The sequence below is a fragment of the Rhincodon typus genome, chromosome 5, assembly GCF_021869965.1.
Source record: "Rhincodon typus isolate 14 chromosome 5, sRhiTyp1.1, whole genome shotgun sequence".
Classification (NCBI taxonomy): Eukaryota; Metazoa; Chordata; class Chondrichthyes; order Orectolobiformes; family Rhincodontidae; genus Rhincodon; species Rhincodon typus.
Genome location: NC_063336.1, coordinates 61,619,968 through 61,632,702, shown reverse-complemented (window position 1 = coordinate 61,632,702; position 12,735 = coordinate 61,619,968). Strand labels below are relative to the sequence as shown.

At 38.2% G+C, this 12,735-nt stretch overlaps 1 protein-coding gene across 3 annotated transcripts in view; it reads left to right on the top strand.

The window, feature by feature from the left end:
- ptprk (protein tyrosine phosphatase receptor type K) overlaps positions 1 to 12,735 on the top strand; it is a 542,188-nt gene that overhangs the window by 394,846 nt on the left and 134,607 nt on the right. For all 3 annotated transcript variants that reach the window (XM_048597194.1, XM_048597193.1, XM_048597191.1), the window contains exons 9-11: positions 909 to 1,018; positions 3,658 to 3,859; positions 6,103 to 6,202. In XM_048597194.1, coding sequence (XP_048453151.1) covers positions 909 to 1,018; positions 3,658 to 3,859; positions 6,103 to 6,202 — 412 coding nt within the window. The remainder of the gene's footprint in view (positions 1 to 908; positions 1,019 to 3,657; positions 3,860 to 6,102; positions 6,203 to 12,735) is intronic.

Below are 12,735 nucleotides of genomic sequence, written 5' to 3'. Positions count from 1 at the left end.
CTACACCTTGTTATCCCTGGGTGAATTTGAACCTGGATCTCTAGAACATTACCTAAGTCTCCGGATTAATAGTCTAGTGATAATTCCACTAGGCCATCATCTCTCCTGCAACTCTGCTGGGGTTCTGCCTTCAGTTGCCTAGACACCAAACTCTGGAATTTCATTTCTTCTCCGCTCTGCCTCTATGCCTTGCTTTCTTCCTTTAAAGATGTTTGTTAAAACTTATCTCTTCGACTAAGCTTTTAGTCATGTAGCATATTATCTCCTTATACGGCTCAGCGTCAGATTTCAATTTGTAATGCTTCCATTGAACACCTTTGGAATGATTCACATTGTGAAAGGCGGAATAAATCTAAGTTGTTGCTCAGTAACTAGAATGATGTTGATGCAGGCTACACTCTTGGCAGTGTTGAATGCTTTCAGTTTTGTGTGGCTGAATGTTGCGCGGATGACTTGTGACTTTTGAAACTAGCTATTCCTTGTGCCTTGTATCTAATGGACGAAACTTTGAAGGGCCAGAAAGTGAGCCATTCATCGCTGAGTTACCAGCCTCTGTCCAGCTTTGTGTGCATACAGTCAGACCACAATATAATGACAGAAGGACGGCAACCTGTTATATTTACCCGCAGGTTTTGGATTGCCATTAGTATTTCAACATGTACAAAGCAAATGTTGATCCATTTGCCTCTCAGGCAGTTGCCAAATGTTGTGTAATTAAATCAATGTTACCAATTATGTAATCTAATTTTGAATATAACAGCATATTTCAATGGAGATTTTTTTAAATGGAATGACATTCCTAGAGAAAGGAGCTCCACGTGGAATGTTTTCTGTTTCATTGGAACTGTCTATTTGTTCATTACATAAAGGCAAATTATAAAATGATATTTATGATTCTTGAATTCTAGTACCTGGCCCCATACCGAATGATTCTTTAAAAGGAACACCATTTGAAGACAAAATCTTTCTGCAGTGGAAGGAACCTGTGGAAGCAAATGGTGTCATCACACAATATAAGGTAATAGATTTGATTACTCGGTGACAGAGTTTTGCATCCTTTACTCCCATTTACATTTTGTAATGTGCACATTCAAAACTGACCAAATCTCAGCTTTCAACCTTAGCAGGCTGATTCCTTACATGGTCCATTCATACTTAGCAGAGAAGTTGTCCGTCAGGGGAGCTGGAATCTTTTTTATAAAAAAAAAGGGTGGTTTGGGGCTCCCAGAGGGTTATAGGAATACAAGTGTAGTTAGAGAGCTGCAGCTCTGTGACTGGCTGCCAGGCTTAGGATCTTCTGACTTCTGATAGTGCCACAGCAGCCAAAGCGTCAAGGTCATAAGATCATTGAGAGAGACTGCACTGGAGGATTTCACTTACCTACTCAGGCCTCTCTTGCCTTGCCACCTGACTTCCTTAATACCACTGTGTTGAAAATCCAAGTATAAACTTCTTCAGAGAAAGTGTCAAAACTGTGACTTTTATGTCTCAAAGAGAAGAGACTGGATTAGCAGTGTATGCGACACCTACCTCCACTACCTTGGCATCTTGGCTGTCCTTGTTCTGCATCCATCTATCTGGAGTCCCAAACTTGTGATGTGAGTCAGTCAGACATTACAGTATAACATAATGGGAACCTAATGTAAATGGTTTGTCTTCAGCATGTCCACTGTACCTGAAATAGTCCTTAGATACTACAACTGTGACCATTTGGATATGAATTTATCATTTTAATTTTCAGCAAGTAATGAATCTACATTGTTTTGATTAATCATAGAATTACTAGTTATGTACTTTTTTTAAACTTTTTTTTTGTAGCAATAGCCATCTCACAATAAACATTGACTGTATTTGTTTGGCTATAACTGTGCCAGAAGGGATCAAAAATAAGTTGTCTAAATGTTATTTTATTTACAAATACTGTATTAGATGAAAGCAGGAAAACATTCCATTTTTTTAACATGATCTTTCCTTACGGGCGGTCACTGGCTAGGCCAACATTTATTGCCTGTTCCTAGTTGCCTTGGAGAAGATGTGGTGAACTACTGCTAAAGACTGGCATATGCTGCAGATGCTGTTATAGTGTTTGCTAGGATTTTGATCTAGCAACTGTGAAATATTGGCTATATAACCCCATTTAAATTGCACAAATCCCAAGCTCTTGTTTGCTCAGTCACCCATCGCTTACATAGAGGAATTTTTATTGTGCCATAAACAAAATGGTCATTTTATTTGTTCTGTTATTTTCATTGTGTCTCTTTAAGTTTTGAGAATTATTCCACTTTCCTTGCAGTTATAAAAGTTCTCCCTGTTAACATACCACAACTAAAACATCATTTTCTTTGTCTAGAGTTTTTTGTTACAATTCAATGCATCATCTTATTTTTTCTGATAGAACTGCTCCCAGAATATTTCAAAATTAAAATTTTTGTGAAATATTCTTACTCTTGATTCATGATGCATTCTGATACTTGCTTATTTCAACATTGTTTAGTTTATTATTTTATACAAAAAACTGTGTGGAATCTGTATTCTAATAAATTTGATTTATAACCAGAGAGGTATCCTGGTAGCTTGATGCAAAGGAGGAAAGTATCTTCTATTCTCAATGTGTGTTGGGGCAAGGCAGTCAATGATCAGCCCCAAAAACTTGTTGATCTCTCACCAAGCCTAGCCCTCACTGGGGTAATTTTTGTCTTTAGTGACTGATGGAGTGGGTTACCTGCTCATTGCAACATCATCATCAGTTTTTATTCCATCCTTTTCAAAGGAATCGCAAGCATGTGAACAATCTGTCACCTCGGCATTGAAGATGAAAGTTTAACCCTATGACATTTTTAATCTGTTCATAATTGGAGGGTCCGTATTTTCTTTAATTCCTTTTTCTCAAACTTTATCTCTGTGCTGGTTACTCCCATGAAGGAATAGGGGCAATACCTTGAAGAAAATCTTTGCTTAAAAAAGTGAGGGAGAAATAGTTCAAACAATTAATTTGCAGCATTTCGGAATGCTTTCGCTTAAAAATCTTGAGTTAGACGATTTTCTTTATAATAAGGTTGTCCCATTGTATTTCTATTCCAGATTCGTTCTTCCAAAATACAGCAATTGTCACTTTCTTTTCCTATATTAAGTTTCATCTGTCTTAGAATTCTAATATCTGCTGACAGCTGGTACTATCCTGCTCCTGGTTGGCTACATTTCTGAGTTTAGTCTATTGTGAAAATCTCAAAATTATGCCCTTTATACGCATGTTTATGTGCTTAATATATCTCAAAAGGAGCAGAGGTCCTAATAACCTTGGAATTCTCTACTGTAAACTTTAGTCTGAAAATCACTGCAACACGGCTTCCTTTGTGTCTCAATCAATTTCTTGTCCATGTGACTGCTGTCCTTTTAACCTTTAAAGCTCCTAGTTTGCTAACAAGTCTATTATATGGCACTTTGTGTATATGGACTTTCAAAAGTCATTCCACAATGCCAACCATATCAACTGCTTGAACCCCTTTTTGTTGCTTCATTAAATAACTTGATCTTTTCACAAGTTAGATCAATTCAAAAATGTTAAAGATTGGTAAGAACCTGTTGCAATTTTCTATTTTCTATTTGGCAGGGAGGAAACCTACCTAGTTTTATTTTTGGTTTCTTAATGTTTGGCAGATCAGTTACAGCAGCATCAGATCTTTTGACCCAGCTGTCCAAGTGGCTGGGCCTGTTCGGACAGTGCCAAAGATGTGGAACAGTACACACCATGTTTTCTCACATCTGAATCCTGGAACTACCTACCAGTTCTTAATTAAAGCCAGTACAGTGAAGGGATTTGGCCCAGCTATTGTGGTCAACATCACCACAAATATATCTGGTAGGTATGTCTGTTTTTAAGGAAAACGGAAACAAACATAACAGTGCTTGTGTAAGTTGATTTGAGTATTATAATTTGTGTAGGACCAATGAAAAGTGTCTTTGAAATAATGTCCAAGCTAAGCATGCACACAATATTTACAGTATATATTTAGGCTAGAATGTTTAATTTTGAAAACAATCTAAGGAAATGTCATATCCGAAATAAAATTAGTTATATTAAGTGCTGAACAATTTGTTTAAAACCAACAATATTTTTTGTAATTTGATAATTTCTAGCATTACATTTTGTGTAATTATTTATATTACAAAATTATTGTAGTGATCAATAACTTTTAAAAACATAGTTGAATTTTGTGATTTACTAGAAAGATCGTATTTCACGTTTTAAGATTTTTACTGTACCAAACTAAAAGCAACATTGGCTACACCCTATTTCAATTGGCAATTTATTATCTGAACTACAGAAAAAGTTCCCTACTTAACCTTTAAAATGACCACTAAATTCCACCACCGTTATACATTAATCTGTCACTTAAGTGAGAATTTCATCCTTCAGGAACCAGTTTAAATATATGATCAGCTCTAGATTGCATGTTCTATTTTCATTCTTGGTCCAGATAACTTTCAGTTCCCTAACTGACTTTCTCCCTCAAGCCAATTTTTGCAACCTCCTTTAAACCCTTAAAACTTGGTCAGCTGCATCTGATATGAGCCCCAACCAGCACAAATATTGTTGTTATTATCATTATTCTCTCTCCCTGCCCCCTTGGCAATATAAATCACATGGGCCTTGTATCTAGGTATAAATGCTGATCAACTATCTTCTACACTACCCCCCATAAAATTCTATTTTGTTTTGAAATTAAGTGGACTACTTTGCACCATTTTCATTGCAAGATCCAAATTCACCAATCAAACAACCCAATCGTATTGTTGAGCAGTATTCAGAGCAGGTCATGTGACCTCCTTCATTCCTCTATCTTACTCTAAAGTAAAAAGACAACTCCAAAACATCATAATCATGTAAACATTGCATTTTTAACACATTTCAAAGATTATTCGTTTTATTCCTTAAAACAGAGCATTTTACTACATTATTGTTTGGTTTTACAATTAAAATGTATCACATCTCGATTTACCTTAAACATTAGATTGCAGTTTATGCATTGTTTAGTCACGTTTCACGTTCAGAATGTGCAAACTTGGAATGAAAAATAATGTCACAAGCAAGCTTGTCATTTTCAGAAATTTAGGAAACATTAGTGAACGCCAAAATCATATCTGTTTGAGTCTGAGGTTAAGGCATTCTACATTTCTATAAAAAATTGCATAATGCTCTTTGTGAAGCTAATGCTTTGATCCAAAGAAACCAAAGCTCTTGAATGCATAGTCAACTGCCAAATTACAAACTTCAAACTATGAAGGCAACCCTTTTGAATAAAACATTGATAATTTCAATTAACTCGGTGGGTTACAGCCCTTCAAAGACACAATTACCATGTGCTTATCTTTAAAAGATGCCTGGGGCAAAAGAAACATTTAACAGCTGTAATATTATTTCTATTCAACTGCCTCCATTTCTTATTTTATATAATTTGAAGCAGGATAGAACAGAAATGTTACTTTTCTATGACTCATTTTATGAGCTGCATTCTGATATGTCAAAACAATTAGTATCTTTTATTCATTTACTTTGATTAGCTCTAAATGGTAAGACGAAGAACATTTTAAAAAGTAGGAAGCTAAATGGATGGCAGTTTACATTGGATTCTTTGAAAATGCATCACTGTATGAACATTTAAATGATTTGTACATGTTTCCTTACAATAATTTGCAAAATTGCTTAAATATGCATTTTAATTTAATGGGTTGTAAAGTAAAATGATGTACCAATGGCATGTCATGATTCTGGAATGTGCTGAGTTCTTAACTGTCCATTGTGTTTGGGGTAAGCACCGAACAAAGGCAAATTTTCCCAGTGGGAAGAGCACTGCAAATATTTTCTCAAGCAGCTTTTAAGTTCCTACACAGTTGCTTAATAATAGAATGTAAGAATGATTTTTTGTTTGCATCCTGTCCCGAGAAAAAATGTACCCTTGCAATATTAAATAATAGGTTTCAGTTTTTATAATCTGCAAGGACTTTGAATAGAACTATTGAAATTTGCGATAGGGTTAGATTTGTTTCATACAATTAGATTCAGTTCTGCATTTTTAATTTGTTTTAATTAAATCTCAACAGCTCCTATTTTACCTGATTATGAAGATGCAATTCTTAATGAAACAGCAACCACAATAACTGTCATGCTGAGACCTGCTCAAGCTAAAGGTGCTCCAATCAGGTAACTTTATTAGCAGCAAACAATTTCTTCTAAGAATTCACAGGCTGCTGTCTGCTAATGTTATTCATTTTCAAGTGATATTCAGTTGACATTGCTGTCAGGAGGTTTGTTTACTCCATTAGACAAAATGCACAATATAAACCTATAGTTAATGAGAGTACTATCTTCAGGGATTTTATGAACTGAGACCTTTAATGTTTCTCACAGATTCATACAGCATGGTAACAGACCCTTCAGTCCAACCATCCATGCCGGCCATAATCCCAAACTAAATTAGTCCCGCCTGCCTGTGTTTGGCCCATATCCCCCCCAAACATGTCTAGTCTATTTAAGTAACTTTTATTGTTCTGATCATATTGAAATAATAAACTTGAAGGTCTTTTTTAAAATCAATTAAAATCCAACTTAGGTCTTCAAAGATCTGGATCAGTAACCATGCAATTAGCTTTATACAAATTAGAGGTACTACTAGAGAGACCAGAATAAGTAGTGAGGAAAGAATTTTTATGAATTAAAACCATGTGACCTCACCTCATTTAAATATCCCATTTAAAAAATCATGTAGTTCCTATTAAATTTCTCCTGCCCTGTCACTGATGTTTACTCTTATATTCCACGTAATGTTAATTTTTAGTGGCAGTGGCTTGTCATCAGATCAAAGGACTAATGAGAAATAATTTGTTGACTTCAGTTTCTTTCATGCAGCTATTAATATGGTCTGAATACTCCATTTGTAGACACAGTTCTTGATTTTTAGCTGCCTGCTTATTAAATTTGATGTTGCCAAATTTGATTGAAATGCAATTTTCTTTTCAAAGAAAATGGGAGTGCAAAATTTCATTTGCAGACACAAACCGATATTTTTTCAAGTATTTTGACTGACAATTATCTAAACCCTTATTCATAGTGACAGGACAATTCTTCCCCTACCCCCCCACCATATTCTCCAAGGGTACTGATAATGCATTTCTTGGATTGATTGGTAAGGCTTCCAGAGACTCATTTAAAACTCACGGAAGTCACATTTAAGGGAAAGTGGCAGTCAAGTTGTTTGTAAAGTTACACCTTTGCTACAAAATTATGCAGGTGAACTATCCTCTGCTGAATTGATAGGAGGAGTGGACTTGTATGTTTTATGGACAATTGCACCCCTTAACATCATTTGAGGGGAATTTTAAATTAGCTACCGTTTGCTTAGTGGGTTCAGTGTTTTTAGTCAGTTGTTCCTTCATTTTTTTTAACCGAATATTCTAAAATTATTTTGCTTTGGAAACATGGTCACAGATTCTCATGAAAAAGAGTTTGGAAGAATGATTTAACTGCGTTTCCTTGCTTTAACAGGCAGTAGACCATCTGCTTCAGTAATTTGTGATGGTTCATCATTTAGAACCATATAGCAGTGAGATGGTCTATTTTAGTGGACTGGACAGATTTCTGTCCATCTGTGCCCATGTTACGCTATGTCACTTATATTTTAGATCTGGATAGCTCCAAGCAAATATAAATGCAATGTCAAGGTCATAAGATGTATGTGTGTCTCAGTGCATTCTGTCTCCAGTTAGATGACAACTGTAGACAAGCAGTAATTATCCTGCACCACGTGCCAATGAATCTTAGAGGAATTTGTGAACACAATTTTCATGTTCAACCTGCTTGAGTAATGGTATTATTGGTAGCAGTACAAGAAGTTTGATATTGGCGTATGCTTGGAAGGAAATTAAATGTAAAATATATGTGGAAGACCCAAACTAATGTTATAAATATTTGACTGTAATTATACTGTATTTAAGGCAGGACATTACGTGCACCCACCTGGTGTGTTTTGGAAGGGGGCATGCATTTGGGACGGTACCCAGCTTCTTCGTATCCCACCACCAAATTACCCTCATAATAATGTGTAGACAGGTGTGAAATTGAAATTAGAATTAAAGTTGAAAATAATCAATTAAAGATCAAATAAGCTTGACTGAAAGTTCCATTGACTCCAGTATTGCGCTGCCCACACCATAAAATGATTGGTGTGGGCATTCTTTGGAGAAGGGCAATAATGGAATATGATACTGCAGTCATTTGAACTTTCCTGCTTCCCATCCTGGCTAACATTCAATAAGAGCACTTTTTGTGCCTACTGCTGTAGCGCATCAGCCTTCCCTGACCTCTGTCTGGAATTCAGCACTGTCAACTCTTCTGATTGTTTTCTGACATTGCCATGAGTTGCTCCAAATTTTCCTTAACTTCAGGAGAGCTTGTAACATTTAATGAGGTTTTAAGATTGTTGTTTTGGAACTGTCCCCTTAACGTAAGGTAAGCAGGCGAGTTATCATGTGACCTAAAGTCTGCTTTATCACAAACCTGGGATGGTTAAGATCACCAGGATCTTGGGGCAATGATATAAAGTGTTCACAGTCGGAACTAGTGGCAGTAACCTCTGCCTTATTAACAGTCTCCCAAAAGTCCCAGAAAGTTCTTGAAAGTAGAGTTGTAAATCGTTATGCTGAAAGCTGTCCACTAAATTCTGAGTTGAACGAGAGTTGAGGTCTAGAATACCTAATCTGCATTTCCCACCTGGATGTCTATGGAGAAGAGTGCAGAAGCTGCCATTTTTACATTTAGGTTGCAAGCTTCCCTACAAATCAGACAGTACCACAGGGAGACACGGTTGATAAAATTAGCAGGTAGATGAGGCTGCAGATTCTCGGTAACATACCGAACCAGGGGTGGGAGGGTAACAGTTTCTAGTGGAAGAGGCCATTCAGCAGCCATCGAAGCAATCTGGAAGATTCACCCGAGCGTGGCCGGGGCAAGAACAATCAGTGGAGTGGGCTGTACTGCCTATAGTAGATTTAAAACTTGTGAAAACTGAAGGGGGAACCTGGAAATAGTCAAAGTCACCACTTCGTAAAATGGGGAATTATGAACTAATTCGAAGCTGGAACCAACTGTAAGTTCTTTGCCCGAAGGACTCCAATTCTGTACTAAGCATAGAAGAGGGATGTTGCTTTCTGTGGTTTCAAATACTAGCAGCCTTCCAAAAGAACAAAAAGTGTGTAATCGCTAGGCATTTGTTACAGTAAAAGGTTCAAAATGTCATCAATTTCAATAATTAACTGGAAGACTGAATCTCTTTTTAAACATTACCGGTCTGGGTAGGGATTGTAACAGACTGAACCCAGCCCCATTGATCTGCCACTGCAAAAGCTCATTTACTAAGAACATGAGAGCATAAAAAATAGGAGTGGCAGTAGGCAATGTGGACCATTGTGTCTGCTCGGCAGTTGACAAAATCATAGCTAATCTGATATAGTCTTCTCTGCTGTACACTGTTCTCTGCCTGATTCTCCAATCTCCACCACCGCCACCACCACCACCCCCCTCCCCCCACGATTCTTAACTCGCTTGTCAATCACATATATGTCCAATTGAGTTGTTGAACTCTGCTTTCCTATTTTCCTGAGCAAAGTAGCCAACCTCACATTTTCCTGTATTATACTCCATTTTCCAAATTTCATCCACTCACTTCACCTGTCTGTATCCCCTTACAGAAGTGTTATATCCTTCTCATTACTTACTTCCCAATCTGTCATCTTGTTAGCAAGTTTGATTTTCATATAATCCACTTCCTTTATGAAAGTCATTAACATGGGTCATAATTAGTGGATATACCCAGGTCTGATCACTGTGACACTCCACTAATTAGTTTGCTGACCTGAAAATTAGCCATTTATCCTTTTTTGACCCAATCCTCTAAGCATGCTAGTATATAACCCGTGCGCAGCGTGTTGTAACCTTTTATGTGACATCGTATCAAAGGTGTTCTGGAAATCCAAATCCACTATATCTGCTATTTCCCCTTTAAATTCACTGTATGTTACATACTCAAAAAAGTTGAAGTAAGTTAGTCAAACATGATTGCCCTTTCAAAAATCTCTGCTTCATTGTTTTAAGATTTTTCAAAATATCCTGCTACAATCTTTAATAATGGATTCCTACGATCGTCCAAAGACACGTTAGACAAACTAAACTACGTTTTCCTGCCTTGTGTGTCAGATCAGGTGGCTCAGTGGTTGACTTGTGATGCAGAATAATGTCAAGAGTGTGGGTTCAGTTCCCACGCGGGCTGACATTGCTATGAAGGACTCTTCTCCTCAGCTTCACCCCTTGCCTGAGATATGGTGACCCTCTGGTTAAAGCACCACCAGTCCTCTCAATCTAATGAGAGAGAGTTGTGTGACTTTACCTTTAAGTTACCCTAACCTCCGCAGCTTTTCTTTCCATTTGATACCACCCTTAACTTTCTTGTTGGATGGTGCACCAGCTTTTCAGTTTAGCCTCTAGTTGTTCATATTCCCTGAAAAAAAACCTGTTTCTTAGTCTTTCCTGTTTTGTTGTTACCATATATTAATGGGCAACACGGTGGCTCAGTGGTTAGCACTGCTGCCTCACAGCGCCAGGGACCCGGGTTCGATTCCACCCTTGGGCGACTGTCTGTGTGGAGTTGGCACATTCTCCCCCTGTCCGTGTGGGTTTCCATCGGGTGCTCCGGTTTCCTCCTGCAGTCCAAAGATGTGCAGGCGAGGTGGATTGGCCGTGCTAAATTGCCCATAGTGTTCTGGGATGTGTAGATTAGGTGGATTATAGGGGGATGGGTTTGTGTGGGTTGCTCTGAAGGTCAGTGTGGACTTGGGCCACAGGGTCTGTTTCCACACTGTAGGGATTCTATGATCTGGACACTCCATGCCAAATTCTTGTCCAGTCCCAAGGAGATGTCCCTCACCTTGGCCTAGGGGAGATAGCGTGACCTTTTTGGAAATAAACTCTTTGCTGAAGAGAATGATGTTTGTACCCCTAACTATGTTGTCCCTGACGACAACTACATTCTTTTTAACTACCCAACTTTAAGCAGCTTCCAGAACTGTGGTGCTGTGGTTGGTATGTTCATCCTCTCTTCGCCCTCAATTCTTGCCCACACAAGCTGCAAGAGCTCCAAGTCTGCTGGACAATTCAAGATGCTGCGCCAGTGCTACTTTCTAGACCCTTATATCTGCCTCACTCACCGCTATCCCCCGAACTACAAACCAATTTCATAACACCTTGCCTCGGGTGTAAATTTGTCTGGGAACAAATTCTCCACGTAACTTTCCTCATCGTTAATGCAGTGCAGCATCCGAAGCTCAATCTCCAGCTCAAATGTGAGCAAATGTTCCTCAAACTACAGGTGCTTACTGCCATGTGGTTGCTGTGGAGCACAGGCATTGAGAGGGTTGGATTATGAGGAGAGACTGAGTAGACTGGGATTATACTCATTGGAATTCAGAAGAATGAGGGGAGATCTTATAGAAACATATAAGATTATGAAGGGAATAGATGAGGTGGAGGCAGGGAGGTTGTTTCCACTAGCAAGTGAAACTAGGACTAGAGGGCATCGCCTCAAAATAAAGGGAAGCAGATGTAGGACTGAGGTCAGGAGGAACTTCTTCACCCAAAGGGTTGTGAATCTGTTGAATTCCCTGCCCAGTGAAGCGGTTGAAGCTACCTCGCTGAATGTTTTTAAGGCAAGGCTAGATAAATTTTTGAACAGTAAGGGAATTAAGGGTTATGGTGAGTGGGCGGGTAAGTGGAGCTGAGTCTCAAAAAGATCAGCCATGATCTTATTAAATAGCGGGGCAGGCTCGAGGGGCCAGATGGCCTACTCCTGCTCCTAGTTCTTATGTTCTTATTCCGCAGCTCTTACCTGCTACAGCTGCAAAGCATCACTTGACCTGCCTTCTTTATCATTTACTTTTGATTCAACAAATTACATTTGGAAATATCACTCAGTTATCTTTAGTTATACCAAGTGATTCACCTAATTAAGCTATAAATTTAATTCTTTTGTCGCTGCAGTGCCAGTTTAAATTATTTTTATAAACTTTTGATTTCTGTCAAGTGTCAGTTGCATCTTATTTAAAGGACTACCCCACTTAGAAGAAAAACATAAAACTCCCCATATGCACACCTCTCTGCTCACCTTATAAATACCTCTGAGTTTCAGTTCCCACATTGTGTCACCGGTCTCTGGTTCTTTCCCTCAACTCATTCGACCTATGTAAAAGCACCTCAGAAGAGCACTGAATTATTTCACTGCCCTAATTCCGAACTTCTTATTATCTCAAACTGCATTCAGTGTTGAGCTGCTATCTTTGTGCACTTAGTAAGACCGCCCATATTTGTGTCAACTGAAATTATACGGAGAATCGGAATCAGATGGTTGCAATCTTGATTTCCAGTGTGATATCCCAACCAATACTAACCTGAATTTCATACGCCATTACTTCTTTATTTCCACCTACACTTATTTCCAATCTAATAAAATCTTACCCCTTGACAAATCTTCACCAGATGTTCACTACAGTAGTGTGTCTTACCTAATGCACTGGCTTATTGTTCCTCACAATACTGAATTTAAAATCCTCATCATCAAATTTTTTGCAAATGATTAGGGAGAGCTTGAACTGCAGATGCTGGAGTCAGAGACAACACAGTGTGGAGCTGGA